At 42.9% G+C, this 15,709-nt stretch overlaps 1 protein-coding gene across 1 annotated transcript in view; it reads left to right on the forward strand.

The window, feature by feature from the left end:
* USP49 (ubiquitin specific peptidase 49) overlaps positions 1-10,430 on the forward strand; it is a 112,338-nt gene extending 101,908 nt beyond the window's left edge. The window contains exons 5-10 of the mRNA XM_011944726.1: positions 3-650; positions 2,281-2,485; positions 5,729-5,837; positions 6,745-6,950; positions 8,924-9,121; positions 9,423-10,430. Coding sequence (XP_011800116.1) covers positions 3-650; positions 2,281-2,485; positions 5,729-5,837; positions 6,745-6,950; positions 8,924-9,114 — 1,359 coding nt within the window. The 3' untranslated portion in view covers positions 9,115-9,121; positions 9,423-10,430. The remainder of the gene's footprint in view (positions 1-2; positions 651-2,280; positions 2,486-5,728; positions 5,838-6,744; positions 6,951-8,923; positions 9,122-9,422) is intronic.
* Positions 10,431-15,709: the final 5,279 nt, after the last annotated feature.

A 15,709-nucleotide genomic window follows, 5' to 3' on the forward strand; every position in this document is an offset into this window, starting at 1 on the left:
CCGCCGCCACGCTCAAGCTGCGTCGCCAGCCTGCCGTGGCCCCGGGCGTCACGGGCCTGCGCAACCTGGGCAACACCTGCTACATGAACTCCATCCTCCAGGTACTCAGCCACCTCCAGAAGTTCCGAGAATGTTTCCTCAACCTTGACCCTTCCAAAACGGAACATCTGTTTCCCAAAGCCACCAACGGGAAGACTCAGCTTTCTGGTAAGCCAACCAACAGCTCAGCCACAGAGCTGTCTTTGAGGAGTGACAGGGCCGAGGCATGCGAGCGGGAGGGCTTCTGCTGGAACAGCGGGGCCTCCATTAGTCGGAGCCTGGAGCTCATCCAGAACAAGGAGCCAAGCTCGAAGCACATTTCCCTCTGCCGTGAACTGCACACCCTCTTCCGAGTCATGTGGTCCGGGAAGTGGGCCCTAGTGTCGCCCTTCGCCATGCTCCACTCAGTGTGGAGCCTAATCCCTGCCTTCCGCGGCTACGACCAACAGGACGCGCAGGAATTTCTCTGTGAGCTGCTGCACAAGGTGCAGCAGGAACTCGAGTCTGAGGGCACCACACGCCGAATCCTCATCCCCTTCTCCCAGAGGAAGCTCACCAAACAGGTCTTAAAGGTGGTGAATACCATATTCCATGGGCAGCTGCTCAGTCAGGTATGTGTGTGCCTACCATGACAATGAGAGGCTTGTATGTTAGCTTGGGCTTACTGTGAGTGCCTTCCCCTGGTTATTGGGCTAATAAGAGTAGCCAACATTTGCTGTGATTATGCGTTTTTGAGGGTGGCCGTTGTACCTTTTATTCTACTGTACATTATGATGGCCTTTTGGGGAAACTTGCCTAGTGTCTTTCCGGCCAGATTTTTAGTTTAACTTGCCACATTGCTTAATTTTCAGTGAATATCTTTAACTGTTATTGAAGATATGGGTAATATAATATTCTCATTGTTATAATTAAGTACTCATTGTTGGTGTGCCATCCTTTGATCAATTTTAGGGAACAGAGTTTGCCTGTAACTCTGGTTCCATAATAGTTTGAAAGAGCTGTCTCCCTTCTTTACATACAAGGAAGGAAGGTAGCTAGGAGCATGCTAAAGACCAATGCAAGCTTCCTTCCTGTTCCCCATTACCTTTTATTTCCTGAATCTTTAGCCATGTAACCTAAGCAAAGATTCTGAGATAAGGCCTTGTGAGAATATGCAGAAAGAGTATTTTTATAATTTAAAAAAAAAAAAAAAAAAAAGACGGGCGCGGTGGCTCACGCCTGTAATCCCAGCACTTCAGGAGGCCAAGGGGGGTGGATCACCTGAGGTCAGGAGTTAGAGACCAGCCTGGCCAACATGATGAAACCCGGTCTCTACTAAAAATACAAAATTAGCCGGGTGTGGTGGTGCATGCCTGTAATCCCGGCCACTTGGGAGGCTGAGGCAGGAGAATTGCTTGAACCCAGGAGGCAGAGGTTGCAGTGAGCCGAGATCGCGCCATTGCACCCCAGCCTGGGTGACAGATGGAGACTCTGTCTCAAAAAAAAAAAAAAAACCAAAAAAACAAAAAACGTGTTGTGGGGGCGGATTGGTGGGCAACTTAAGAGATTCAGGTAAAACCTCTACACTATGCTTGTGTCTTGGTTTTTAGGGTTTTGAAAGAATGATGAATGGTATGGAAAGGGAAAATTTAATTAGGTTTTTGTTTTTGAGCATGTAAAAGGGGAGTATTTATTAGCACTTCTTCTGTCTCCCCTCCCCTTAGGAAGAAAGGTGCACCTGGGAAGGTTATAGTGGGAATGGAGGTCTAATCACAGCATTTTGAGGCTGTGCAGACAGAGGGGTTCAGTGTAGGGCTTCTGCAAGTAACAAAGGCAAAAAGAGAGGCATGCTGGGCTCTATGGAAGGTCTAAAGTCAAGAGGAGGAATTACAGGGTGAGGGAAGTAGGCAAGGACCTGCAAATTCTCTATATCAGACTGATCCCTTGAGAGACTGCATAATAACTTGCAGTCTGTGCTACTGTACTGTTGAATGGTAGAGCATATTTTGGGAGAGGAGAAAGGCGGGTTGGTATAGTCTCTATGCAGTATGGTTTTAAATTCCAGCTAGCATCCCATAGTTAGAAATGTACATCAGAAGTAATATACTCTACTTCTTTCAAAGTTATGTTTATTATTTTAATATTACTATTTTTTGAAAATTATACTTAGTTTTGATAAAGTGTGTCTTTTATGAAGCAAGTAAAACTGTACGCAGGAAGCATGGAAGTTACATAATCTGTAAATAAATCTTTTCATTCTAGGTCACATGTATATCATGCAATTACAAATCTAATACCATTGAGCCCTTTTGGGACCTATCCCTGGAATTCCCTGAACGCTATCATTGCATAGAAAAGGGGTTTGTCCCTTTGAATCAGACAGAGTGCTTGCTCACTGAGATGCTGGCCAAGTTCACAGAGACAGAGGCCCTGGAAGGGAGAATCTACGCTTGTGACCAGTGTAACAGTGAGTGCTGTGTGGAGGAGGGGGTGTAGTGGGGAAGTATAACTGGAATATCAGTTTAACGTGCTGCCTTGTCCTCTTTAGTCAAAAGTAACACTAATGATATTGAATGGTTCTAAAGCATCTTTTAAAGATCTCTTCCTCCCATTTTTCTAAAAATCAAAAAATATGGACTTGTTTTAATTATGTATTAAAAAACAAAACAAGGCTGGGCGTGGTGGCTCATGTCTGTAATCCCAGAACTTTGGGAGGCTGAGGTGGGCGGATCACTTGAGGTCAGGAGTTTGAGACCAGCCTGACCAACATGGTGAAACCCCGTCTCTACTAAAAATACAAAAATTAGCTGGGCGTGGTGGCAGGTACCTGTAATCCCAGCTACTCGGGAAGCTGAGGCAGGAGAATCGGTTGAACCCGGGAAGTGGAGGCTGCAGTGAGCCAAGATCACGCCATTGCACTCCAGCCTGGGCAACAGAGTGAGACTCTGTTTCAAAAAACAACAACAACAATAACAGAAATGAAACAAAGACCTAGGAGTTGATTGACCTCCTGATTGACATTAATTGTCATCTTGGAAGGGATTTTAAAGTGTGGCTCCTGAAATGGGGACTCTGAGAATGTTAGTACTTAGCTTCTTAGTGCTATGGGGCTGCTGCGTAAATTAATGAATGTAGAGTCCAACAGTTCTTACTTAATCTAAACCCAGATGGAATAGCCTTTCTGAGGGATGCGATATCAGAAAAGCATGCTTTTGTACTGAACTGGTAGACTTAATGTCTGTCAAAAGTGATGCTAAAGATTGGTACAGTGGAACCAAGAAAGTAAGTCTTAAGGTACATTGCTCAGTGGCAGCTTCATGAAATATTTTCTGCATTTTTTTTTATTCTTCACATGCCTGAAAAGTTCACATTTCAGAGAAGGTCATAAGGAAGTATTTCTGGGCCGGGCGCGGTGGCTCATGCCTGTAATCCCAGCACTTTGGGAGGCCGAGACAGGTGGATCACGAGGTCAGGAGATCGAGACCATCCTGGCTAACATGGTGAAACCCCGTCTCTACTAAAAAATACAAAAAAACTAGCCGGGCGAGGTGGCGGGCGCCTGTAGTCCCAGCTACTCCGGAGGCTGAGGCAGGAGAATGGCGTAAACCCGGGAGGCAGAGCTTTCAGTGAGCTGAGATCCGGCCACTGCACTCCAGTCCGGGCGACAGAGCGAGACTCCGTCTCAAAAAAAAAAAAAACAAAAACAAAACAAAACAACAACAACAACAAAAAAACAGTGATTCCTGAAGCCTTTTACTTGTAATGAACAAAAGAATATTAACAGCTTTAACTCCATCATTTTTGGATATGATAGATTAGGCAAGAAATAACTTTGGTTTATCTTTACAAGAAAGGATTGTTCTTTGGTTGTCAGATGTGCCAATTTATCAGGATTTCTCTAGGCAAGTGCAAATAATGCCAGAGAAGGAAACCAACCTATGGTGAGGAAATGAGATGCATTGATCTGCTGCCTGTGAAGTTTCAAAACTGTCAGTCTTCTACCTGTCTTCCTGGACAGCTTAATGAAATGGAGACAGAACTGATCAATCTCAATTGAATCAGTAATTTCTTTTTCTTTGTGAATTTCATTTTAGGGAAACAAAGCCTGACTCTATATTGTCTTCATCTTGGCTCACATACTCCCTCTGCTGAGGGTGGCAGTCACTGCCAGGGTTCCTAGCCAGAGCTGCAGTAATTTTCAAAAAAATGGTGAATAGGAATATAAAATAAGGCCAAGCCCCTCTTTTGAATTCCATTTCTGTTCATTCCAGCACATATTGTGACTACACACCCTGGTAAAAGCTTCTCCTATGGCACAACTCATTCTGATGCAATCTATTATGAGAAGCTACACCTCCACATCCTATTGTCACAGAAAGCTCTGTGATACATCATCTGGCTGTGATTTGCTACCTTTCATGAGTAGTACAGACAGGACTGGGAATCAGATGCCCAGCTCTTCAGACACTGAGCCCATGATATCAACAGCTCAAGACAATTAGCAGGGACTGCCGTAGAACACTAATTTTCTACTCTCATCAATTTACCAATTTAATATAACAAAACAGTCATCAGTACATGGTTACAGGAAAGGCTTCTGATAGAAACTAAGATAACTCTATTTTCATTGTTTATTTGCTGAAATTTAGAAATGCATTTCCTCAAGGCTGGGCACAGTGGGCTCACACCCACAATCCCAACACTTTGGGAGGCCAAGGTGGGAGGACTGCTTGAGGCCAGGAGTTCAAGAAATGCATTTCCCCCACATTTAGAAACAAAATTAGAGACTGATCACTGGTTCTGCTTTGGAGTAGATGAATTTAGCCACCTGTCAGCTTTGTCCTTGCATGTCCAGCAGTGTGCTTTTATCTAGGAAATATGTTTCAAAAACTAGGCACAGCATAAAAATATAGAACCAAGAGTTTATTTTCTAAATGTCTGAATATGCCATAAGCAAATTATGCTAAAGAAAAATGTGTTTAAATACTCTATCATTTAGTAATCTTATCCTTTTTTTTCCTAAGCCTGAAATATATGCATTATTCCCTATTTTACTGGTGAGGAAACAGAGGTTCAGAGTTTTGAGTAACTTATCCATTAGCACACAACTAGTTGTGAGCAGGAAGTAGAATTAGGCTTACCTAGTGCAAACAAAAAGCTTCTTAAAATCATATTGTGGGGTATCATAATTGAAGTTATAAGCCATTGTGAAGACATGGAGCCTTAAAATATGCTTCTACTCTATGTGCTTGCTGTTGCATGTTCCATTATATTCCATTATACGCAAAGTTCCTGATGGCAAAAATTGGAAAGATTTGAGTTGCTTGTAACAGTCGACCCAAATAACAATGACTTAAAATGAGAGATATCATTATAAAACAAGTCTGAAGGACATTCAGGGCCAGCATGGTGGCTGTATGGTCATCAGTGACCCAAGCTATTTCTGTCTTTCTGTTTTACTATCCTGTTGCAAGACTTCTGTCTTCAAAGTTACCTTTTGGTCCAGGAGGAATTCCAGTAGTTTCAGATAGTGGGAAGGCCAAAGCCGGGAAATGCAGTCATAAAGAGGGTCACATTGCACCCCCCAAAAAATTGAGGTTCAGATACTGAGAAATATGGAGAATGCATATTGAATGGCAAGTCAATGTCTCTGCCATAGCTAGAAAAAACTCCTCACAACCTATGTCTTATACCTTCCCAAACCACATAGGCAAACGACGAAAATCCAATCCCAAACCCCTTGTTCTGAGTGAAGCTAGAAAGCAGTTAATGATCTACAGACTACCTCAGGTTCTCCGGCTGCACCTTAAAAGATTCAGGTGAGCTTGCTGTGGGAGTCCTAGCTGGGTGAGAGCTGTGGGAATAGCTGCTCCAAAGGCTTTGGTGAGGGCAAATGTCTTCTATGGTGTTGGGAGGGGAAGCCTGTTCACTTGAGACCTTGTGTTTCCCATGGAGATTAAATCATTCACATCCACTAAGGCAAATTAATGTGGGAGCCCAGCAGGACTGGGCTTTTGCTCTCATGCTCCTGTGTAATTAATTATCCAGCCTGCACTGGGTATCTGTGCTTAAAGATTTTCTAGCCTGGCTTGGACTTATGTAGATTCATCTTCAGGATGAAATATAAAATAATCTGGAAAAGAAGGGCAGGCAGGAAACTACAAAAAGACTGTTGCTTGAATTGCTTGTTTAGGGATCTCTAGGTTTAGAGTACTTCATGGAACATTCACAGCAAATAAATGGGCCAGGTGCAGTGGCTCATGACTGTAACCCAAGCACTTTGGGACGCCAAGGTAGGCAGACTGCTTGAGCTCAGGAGTTTGATACCAGCCTGGGCAACATGGTAAAACCCTGTCTCTACAAAAAATACAAAAATAAGCCAGGCGTGGTGGTGTGCACCTATAGTCCCACCTACTCGGGAGGCTGAGGTGGGAGGATCACCTGAGTCTGGGAAGGTTGAGGCTGCAGTGAGCCTTTATTGATCGCACCACTGCACTGCAGCCTGGGCAACAGAGAGAGACCCTGTCTGAAAATAAATAAATAAATAAATAAATAAATAAATAAATAAATAAATAAATATGAACATTGATTACCACCATTTTATTGATGGGAAGACCAAAACCAGAAGGTTTAATTTTCTCAGTTCCCTGTTTTATTAATACCTGCCTCTACCTACAATTGTATGTGCCGGTTTTTACTAGTAACAAGCTTATATCCATGTTCTAGGTGGTCTGGCCGTAACCATCGAGAGAAGATTGGGGTCCATGTCATCTTTGACCAGGTATTAACCATGGAACCTTACTGCTGCAGGGACATGCTCTCCTCTCTTGACAAAGAGACCTTTGCCTATGATCTCTCCGCAGTGGTCATGCATCACGGGAAAGGGTTTGGCTCAGGACACTACACAGCCTATTGCTACAACACAGAGGGAGGTGCGTGCGCTTTACTCTGTGGGGTGGGGGACACGGAAAGGGGTTATTTGTCCACATTTTATTGTTTTCCTTTTATTTCCATCCAATGGATTACCTAGAGGGAAATTACATACATGAAAATCCAGTGGCAAGAATTGTGAAAGTTGGGTCAGGCGCCGTGGCTCACACGTGTAATCCCAGCACTTTGGGAGGCTGAGGTGGGTGGATCACCTGGGGTCAGGAGTTTGAGACCAGCCTGGCCAACATGGGTAAACCCTGTCTCTATTAAAACAGTACAAAAATTAGCCGGGAGTGGTGGTGGGCACTGGTAATCCCAGGTACTCAGGAGGCTGAGGCAGGAGAATCGCTTGAACCTGGGAGGCAGAGGTTGCAGTGAGCCAAGATTATGCCACTGCACTTCAGCCTGGGTGACAGAGCAAGACTCTTATCTCAAAAAAAAAAAAGAATTATGAAAGTTGGATTCAAATTTTGGGTATATCACTAAGTATCAACATACGGTTGTTCTAAGAATTAAAAGGAACTGACATGTAAAAGTGCTTAGAACAGGACCTAGGCCCTGTGCAATGGCTCACGCCTGTAATTCCAACACTTTGGGAGGCAGAGGCGGGAGGACTGCTTGAGGCCAAGGGTTCAAGACTAGCCTGGGCAACATAGTAAAAACTTACCCAGGCGTAATGGTGTGCACCTGTGGTCCTAGCTACTTGGGAGGCTGAGGTGGGAGAATTGCTCGAGCCCAGGAGTTTGAAGTTGCAATGACCTGTGATTTCACCACTGCATTCTAGCCTGGGCAAGAGAGTGAGATCCTGACTCAAATAAATAAATAAAAAGAGCAGTTGCCTAGCACATAGTGTTTATTCAGTCAGTGTTTGAGGATATTGTAGTATTATCAAAAATATTGGTTATTGATAATATTACTATTGTTGTGGTAATGCTACTTCTGCACACCCCAGTTTCCTTCTTGGTTATGCAGAAAGAGTAGAACCTGTGTAACCTCAAGATGCTGTATGAATCTCACTAGCTGCAGCTTATAAAGCTGAGAACATTTACTGAGCACTTACTACATTCTTACTACTTCCTCTGCCATGGGAAGTGTGGGGATGCAAGGGCCCCTCCAAAGGAGCTTTAGGTCCTCATCCTCCAGAGTGGAGTCTTCCAGCTACTGCACTGAGTGATGGGCTGCAGATGTGTTTTCAGCTGTTCACTGTTCTTGAACTGTACAGCCCTTGGGGCAGCCAGAGCCTGTGAATAAATACTTTTTTGTTCCTTCTAAATTTTCCTTTATCACTCCCCTCTATTTCCATTTCTCATCTCCTCCTTCCCTTCCTCCTCATCTTCCTCCTCATCTCCCCATTGCTTAGCCTGCAGTATTGCAGCTATCTTTCTAGAAGGCTCTAGTGGACAATGAAAAAGCCTGAAGAAAACAAAGATAAAAATTGCAGTCAGTCGGCCAGGCGTGGTGACTCACGCCTGTAATCCCAGCACTTTGGGAGGCCAAGGTGGGCAGATCACGAGGTCAGGAGATCGAGACCAGCTTGACTAACATGGTGAAACCCCGTCTCTACTAAAAATACAAAAAATTAACCAGGTGTGGTGGTGGGCGCCTGTAGTCCCAGCCACTCGGGAGGCTGAGGCAGGAGAATGGCGTGAACCCGGGAGGTGGAGCTTGCAGCGAACCGAGATCCCGCCACTGCACTCCAGCCTGGGCGACAGAGCAAGACTCCGTCTCAAAAAAAAAAAAAAAAAAAATTGCAGTCAGTCGATAAGCAGTACTGTGGGGTTTGGTGGGGTTAAAGCCAGTGGATATACCAAAGTCTGTCGGTTTCATTTACCTGTCCCTTCCCCCACCAATAATCGAGGGTTGGCTCTATTCAGAACTTCTCTGTCCCTTTCTTCGTCTCCTGATTTTGCCTGCTGACTAGAAATATGAATTGGGTAGTCATTTTCTCTCTTTTTTTTCTCCTTTGGTTTCCTAGGTTTTTGGGTCCACTGCAATGACTCAAAGCTGAATGTATGCAGTGTCGAGGAAGTGTGCAAAACCCAGGCCTACATCCTTTTTTACACTCAAAGAACAGTGCAGGGCAATGCAAGAATCTCAGAAACCCATCTCCAAGCTCAGGTGCAGTCCAGCAACAATGATGAAGGCAGACCACAGACATTTTCCTGAATGGGAGGCATGTATCAAAGACTGGCTTTTGTGTATTGGTGTCCATACATCTTTCCTCTTATAGGAAATAAGGCTACTGCAGGAACAGATTACTAGGTTTGCCTCACTGGGTCTAGAGTAGAAGGTGCCAGGTGATTCGTGTCCTGTCATAAATTTTATAGTCTCTTTCTTTTGAATGAGTTTGGGAGTTCCCTCCTTTCCTAAAAACAAAAGAAGTAACTTCTATGAAGATCCTTTCATCAGTTGCTTCTGAATATGGAGGGATCTAGGTGGAAGAAAGGGGGAGTAAATTAATCATATCCACACAGGAGAGCAGCCATGTTTTCTCTCCATTACGTGATTCCCCTGCTAAGCAGGACCTCCTTGCAGCACCAAAAGAACCCCTCCAGATGTGAGCAGCCCTGGACAGAGCATGTGAGGAGGGGGCCCTGGGCTAGCAGTTTGCTGGATGAGATTGACTTCAAGATCGGAGATGAAGTCTAAAGGGTTTATTCCCACAAAGGAAGTAACCTTCAAGGGTTCAAAACAAACTTCCTTTTTTGGGGATAGCTGCTGAAGAGTGGAGTGAGATGCATGGAACAAATTTCCCCATGTGAAATGGGATGGTTTTCATATGTCATACCCTCCCTACCTGCTGCTGTCATTTAATCATTCCATACTTCTGAGACTGGCATGAATACCCCTTAATTCTAAAGAAGGGGCAGGTCATGTAAAGAAGCAATAGACCAGCACATGTTGCATGCTGAGCCAAAGGACACTCCTGGCTATCCCAGTTCTGTAGCAGATCCCTGGTTCAGGTCTAGGGCAAGCACATGGTTTGGTTTAAATTGATTCTTAGGTTTTCTCAGAACTCAATTGAGGGTGGGCAGAGATAGCTGGTGCTCCAGGGCCTATTGAATGCCTATCACCCGTTCTCACTTCAGTGCAGCATGCAGCTTCTTAGCCTGCAGCTTCTTTCTTGCTCCTGGAGAGGTAGAACATTCATGGTCACAGGGTTTGGGAGTTTTTGGTTTTCTAGGGTATGTTAACTGCTTAGGAATCCACCTCGTACATATCTGAAGAGTTGATTACCGATGGCCTTGACCTGTTTCCTCCCAAATCTGATAATCCCTACTGTTGCTTTACCCCCCATACTCATTCCATCAGAGAAAAAAACAAGAGTGCCCCGTCCTTTCCCCCAGTGCTAGTAAAATACATCGTCCTTTTTAAATTGGGTCAGTTTCTAAACAGAATGAAATTGCCCAGATAAAAACCCTTGTCCCCATCAGGTGCCACTTCATTCTTAGTTCTTAGATTTGCTGGTGAAAGTGAATGCAAACCCTAACTTTTGTTGCTGTGGTTGCTGCAGTGAGCCTCACTTAACCTGTCACTATGAATGCTCATCTTTTGACTGAGTATATCATATTAATGTTTGAATTCAGGTAGAAGTACAGTTGTCACTTGAAGGGAGTAGATGTGGAAGGGAGTTCGGGGAGGGGTGGGAAGTGGGGAAAGCGAGGCTAAAGAATGAGGATTATAGCTTTAGCATTGTTGATGAGCCACATTTCCCGCACAGATCTGTAGCATTTGCTGTTGACTTTTTGAAATGAACTCTCCCATAGGCCCTGCCAGGCAGCACTGAGACATGGAGGAAATTCAGACAAAAAATGGCTCACCCTGATAGGGAAGGAATGACTATATTTTAAATTAAACTTGCTTTTTCCAACACTGTGAGATTTCTGTAATATTTAGCTTTTATTTGGAAGCGACAGCGTATGGCATTTTTTATGCTGTTTGGTTTATATTGTCTACTGCAGGCTTCTTTGTATAAGCTTTGCCTGGGCTCACCCTCTCCTGGACACTGTTTTAAAGTGTCACCGCTGTCCATGCTGCCAGAGGCTCTGATGTGAAGCTATACTCTCAAGATTCAAGTTTTTAAGTCGGCATGATTAGTTTTTGTGGCAACAGAAAAGCCCATTAACTCAAAAAAACCAAGGAGAGTAAAAAAGGAAAGGAAACTATGAATCGTGCCTCATCTTTCATTGAATCCTATATTTATTATTCTAGAAAAAGAGAACTTACAAGATAGAGAAGAACTAATAGAGCATCTACTTTACCCCTCAGGCTGTCCAGTTGGGGATAATTACTAATAAACATTTAATGGAAAATTCAAAGATCTTCCAATTTAATTTTTAAAAATAGTTTTATACCAAATATTATAAGGATTTATTAAGCAGATTAAGTACTTCATGAAATAAGTGCTTAGCTGAGCACGCATATATCAAAGTAATAAAAGAAACTAACATCAGAGTCTCTACTGAGCTACACATTTGTGAAAGGTGCCCACTGCAGTTACAGACACCTCAGGTACCCAGAGGCAGCAGCACTAGACACTTAAGAAGTTGGTATTTAAGGAGATTTTTTATTAAAGAGTTCCCTGCTGCATAAGCCAATGGCTATTGTGAGGGAATTGTCCCTTTGCCTTTAATTTATTTACATATTGGGTATAGATAAAATGTCTCAGTTGCATCTTAAATTGAATCATTCTAAAGAGAAGAAAATAAGAACCAGGTAAAAGCTGACTAGATGCTGCCAAATCAAACCCAAGGTCTCCTAACTGAACCTTAATGGGCCTGCTTCTCTCCCAGGGCAAGTAGTTAAGAGTCTCGTTCCAGGAACCCTTTGTAGTTAGTTGGCTGGCATGTTTACTTGCTGCTGTAGCCAGCCAAGATGAGTGCACCTAGGCCCTCAAAAAGGATTTTTTTTTTTACCTCAATCTAGCCTGACCCTCATATCTGTGGTTGCCTCTGATATGAACATCCATGCTAGTATAAAAATAGTTAGGAATGCCCTTGGCAGCCAGGAACTGAAGCTGTTATTAAATGGTAGTCAGAGCTCTTGCCAGCTTTGATCCAGCCCCTCAGTCTTGGAGTTATGGGGCAGGGTTGGAGGGCAGTGCTACACCGTAAAGAATTTCCAGGCTGGGCGCGGTGGCTCACGCCTGTAATCCCAGCACTTTGGGAGGCTGAGGCGGGCGGATCACAAGGTCAGGAGATTGAGATTGAGATCATCCTGGCCAACATGGTGAAACTCCATCTCTACTAAAAATACAAAAATTAGCTGGGCGTGGCGGCACATGCCTGTAGCCCCAGCTACTCGGGAGGCTGAGGCAGGAGAATCGCTTGAACCCAGGAGGCAGAGGTTGCAGTGAGCCGAGATCGCGCCACTGCACTCCAGCCTGGTGACAGAGCGAGACTCCATCTCAAAAAAAAAAATAAAAAAAATTTCAGACGTCTCTTAAAATGTCATGAATAAAATTGGAAACTGTAGAAATGTTAATGTGTCCTATGGACTCAATAGCAGAGTTTATTTTTGTCTTTAATGGCAAGGCTTCTAGAGTCAATGATTGTATGAGTTTGCTACTCTGGCTGTGCTTACAGCTCCATCCAAGTACAAGGGAAGAACCAATGAGGTGGATTGGCTGGCAGTGGGGCATGTCCCAGCATAAGCCCTAGAGGTTGACAGTAGTGCAGAATGAAAACTTGGTTGGGGATGGCGGGTGGTGGGAGGAGGGTGGGCAGGCTGGGAGGGAGAAATGGAGTTTGTTTTACTTACTGACAAAGCTTTGTGAACTAATTTTATACAATTCATGAAATTTGGTGCCTTGTACTCAATTATGGTTTGCATGGAATTGAAAAGATTAAGGGAAAGGATTTCTTGTCATTTCGAGTGGCAAATGGGTCTGTGTAGTGTTTAAAGGACATCTGGTATCACAGACTTTTAAAAAGCATTTCATGTCTCTTGTGTGTGAATGCAAATTCTTACCAACAAGTTCTAAAATTATGTTACAATGTCCAAATTCTTTGTATTTGTGACTGTTCATCAAATGGCTGTTTTTCAAGCAGACTATGTACTCCATTTGTTTTTCACTTCCCTTGTCACATTCCATACATTAACTTGGGCCTTTTAAAATCAGGCTGGGGGGCTACCCCTTTTTAAATGTATACTATATCCCTATCTGAGGTTACATCTTGTGAGTGGAGGGGATGCTTTCCCAGGTAGTTGAGAGAGCACAAACGTTCAGAAAAGGCCTTTTAGTCTTTATCAAAACAATGACTAATGCTGGGCAACATATAGCAGAAGTCAAACAAAAATGATTCCTCCTGAAGTGGTACCTTCATTGGTTCTGATGTTCTTTTGCAAAAAATGTCCGGAAGCAGTATAGAAAACCTCTGTATGTGAACCGCAGATTGTAAGGCAAGCCAGTGCACTGTGTAATATGCAAAGGGAGTGGTGCAAAAGAGAAGGCACCCGTCCTAGCTCTCCATGCCCTTCCCGCCTCCGGCAAGCACTGACTGAGATGGTGCTGAGTGGCTGTGGAAGGTGCTAAGACCCAGTCTCTTCACTGCAGGGCTGTTTACAGCCAGTTTCTTTTACTCCGACCTTAAGGTTTCCACTGAGCTCCTGAAACTTCACCAAATGGTGTTTAAAAGTTTACCACTCAAATGCACACTTGAAAATTGGGTCCCTCAGCCTCATTACTGAACTAAATAAGTGAAGAGGTTGTATCTTTGGGGTAAAACTTTCCATGGCCATTTAATTTTTTAACTCGTTAAGTACGCATCTTCCTGGTGGTTCACACTTTTTAAGTCAGCACTAAAGTTGAAAAGCGCCTTCTAAATATGACTGACTTTAGTTTGTATCTTACGTTTAATAACTGTTCTGTTGGGCCAAGACTATGACTTTAATTACTGTGTACTTATTCAACCCACACTCTGCACTAAATACACCATAGCTACTATAGCATTGTGACACTCATTTTTGTGGACTTATTCCATACTTCTGCTGGCATATTTCATTTAAAATCTAGCTAGAGATTTTCATAGTACTGTTAACTAGCCAGGGCTGAAAAGTGTGACAGGATATAAAATTGACTTTCCTTGGGGAAAATGTTGTTTTGGCAGTAATGAAGGCCAATTCCTTCATTTACAGAATTAATGATTACTTATCAATTTTTGAAAGTTGTAGATTAAGTAGTTTTATTTACTAAATTCTTAACCACTTTGAAGAATTAAGCCAGTTTAAGTGAAACATTGGCTGGACACGGTGGCTAGCACCTGTAATCCCAACACTTTGGGAGGCCAAGGTGGGAGGATTGCTTGAGGCCAGGAGCTCAAGACCAGCCTGGGAAACACAGACTTGAAATCTTTTCAGAAATGTATAAAAATTTAAAAATAAATAAATAAATGAATCCTTACTCAACCAACATTATGGCTTTAAAACCCAACCAACAGTAAACACTTACTTGAAGCCAAAACAGTAAATTTTGAATAAAATTTGAATTATGCTTTTGGAAGCTGCCATGTCTTAATTCTTGCTGGATTTTGATTTTCAATTTTGGAAGTTTTTATCAAGTAAAACTGTTCAATCATGAGTATATCAGGTAGCAGACTTTAAGGATCTAAGTTTCATTCCTATAAAGAACAGGAGGTGCTGGTATTTCTTGTCTTAGCAAGTGGTCTGATGCGGGTCTTAAATGGGGGTTAGCATCTATACTATGGCTTAAAAGTTTCCTCCTTGGTCACAATTTGGGAGGTGATGGCTTCAAAGCTAAGCTGTGCTCTCATGTGATCCTTCTTCATCTTAATACCCAGTAAGATATAAACCTCTCAGTCTACCCAGTGTAGACTCAAGGATCTTGGCTTCATCTATCAGATAAGATCTATATGATTTATACAAAGAATGGTGCTGTTTTTATATACATACTAAAAAAATCTAATTCTCAAGCAGTTTTCTTAATATTTACGCCAGCAAGGTCAGGAAAGACTATTTTGTCCTGTTTATCTTTAGTAGCGAACAAACTGCTAGAGACATCTGTCATTCTTAGCAGGCCACTGTGGTCCATATATACTGACCTTCCTTTCCAATTAATGTCCTTTAATCCCACACTAGTTTCATAGGAGACTTGGCACATAAAAGCAGTATTTTTTTAATGTCTAGTAAACTGACCATAAAAAAATAATTGCCATAGTGGACCCGTTTCTATCCACCCCTTTCTATGGCTATACAAGTTTATACATGCCAGTTCCGTACGTACTCCATTTCCAAAGAGCCCCCAAACCCTGGACAGTAGCACTACCTAGGGTCACAAGACATCTCCTTCTGAAGGAAGCAGCTTCCTCAGCAGTGTCACTTTAGTGCCCACTGCCCAGGCTTACTTCACTTTGCCTCCCCCTACACATCACTGCCCTCTGTGCCACCAAACCTCACTATTCCAGCAACAATGCCTCCCTGGTGCCTGGAAAACCCATCTGGTGCACTAAAATGCTATGCAACACCAAATGGCTTCTTCCCCTTATATTGCTCAACAATGTAAATTCTTCAAGAATAAACTTCATGCTATGTTGACATCAATGTATGGTTACAGCTGCTTTTTTTTTTTTTTTCCTTCTTTTTAAAATGAAGCAAACCACCTCCATTAAAATCCATGTTTGGGGCTTGTTTTTGTCTCTCAAGTGTGAAATATAAATCATGTTTTTATGATTTTTGTAAATTTTTTTACACCTTGTTTTTGTAAGCAAAAGTTTCTTATTAAAAGAATAAAATGACTGTTTTT

Source organism: Colobus angolensis, unplaced genomic scaffold, assembly GCF_000951035.1.
Source record: "Colobus angolensis palliatus isolate OR3802 unplaced genomic scaffold, Cang.pa_1.0 Scaffold105, whole genome shotgun sequence".
NCBI classification, from domain to species: domain Eukaryota; kingdom Metazoa; phylum Chordata; class Mammalia; order Primates; family Cercopithecidae; genus Colobus; species Colobus angolensis.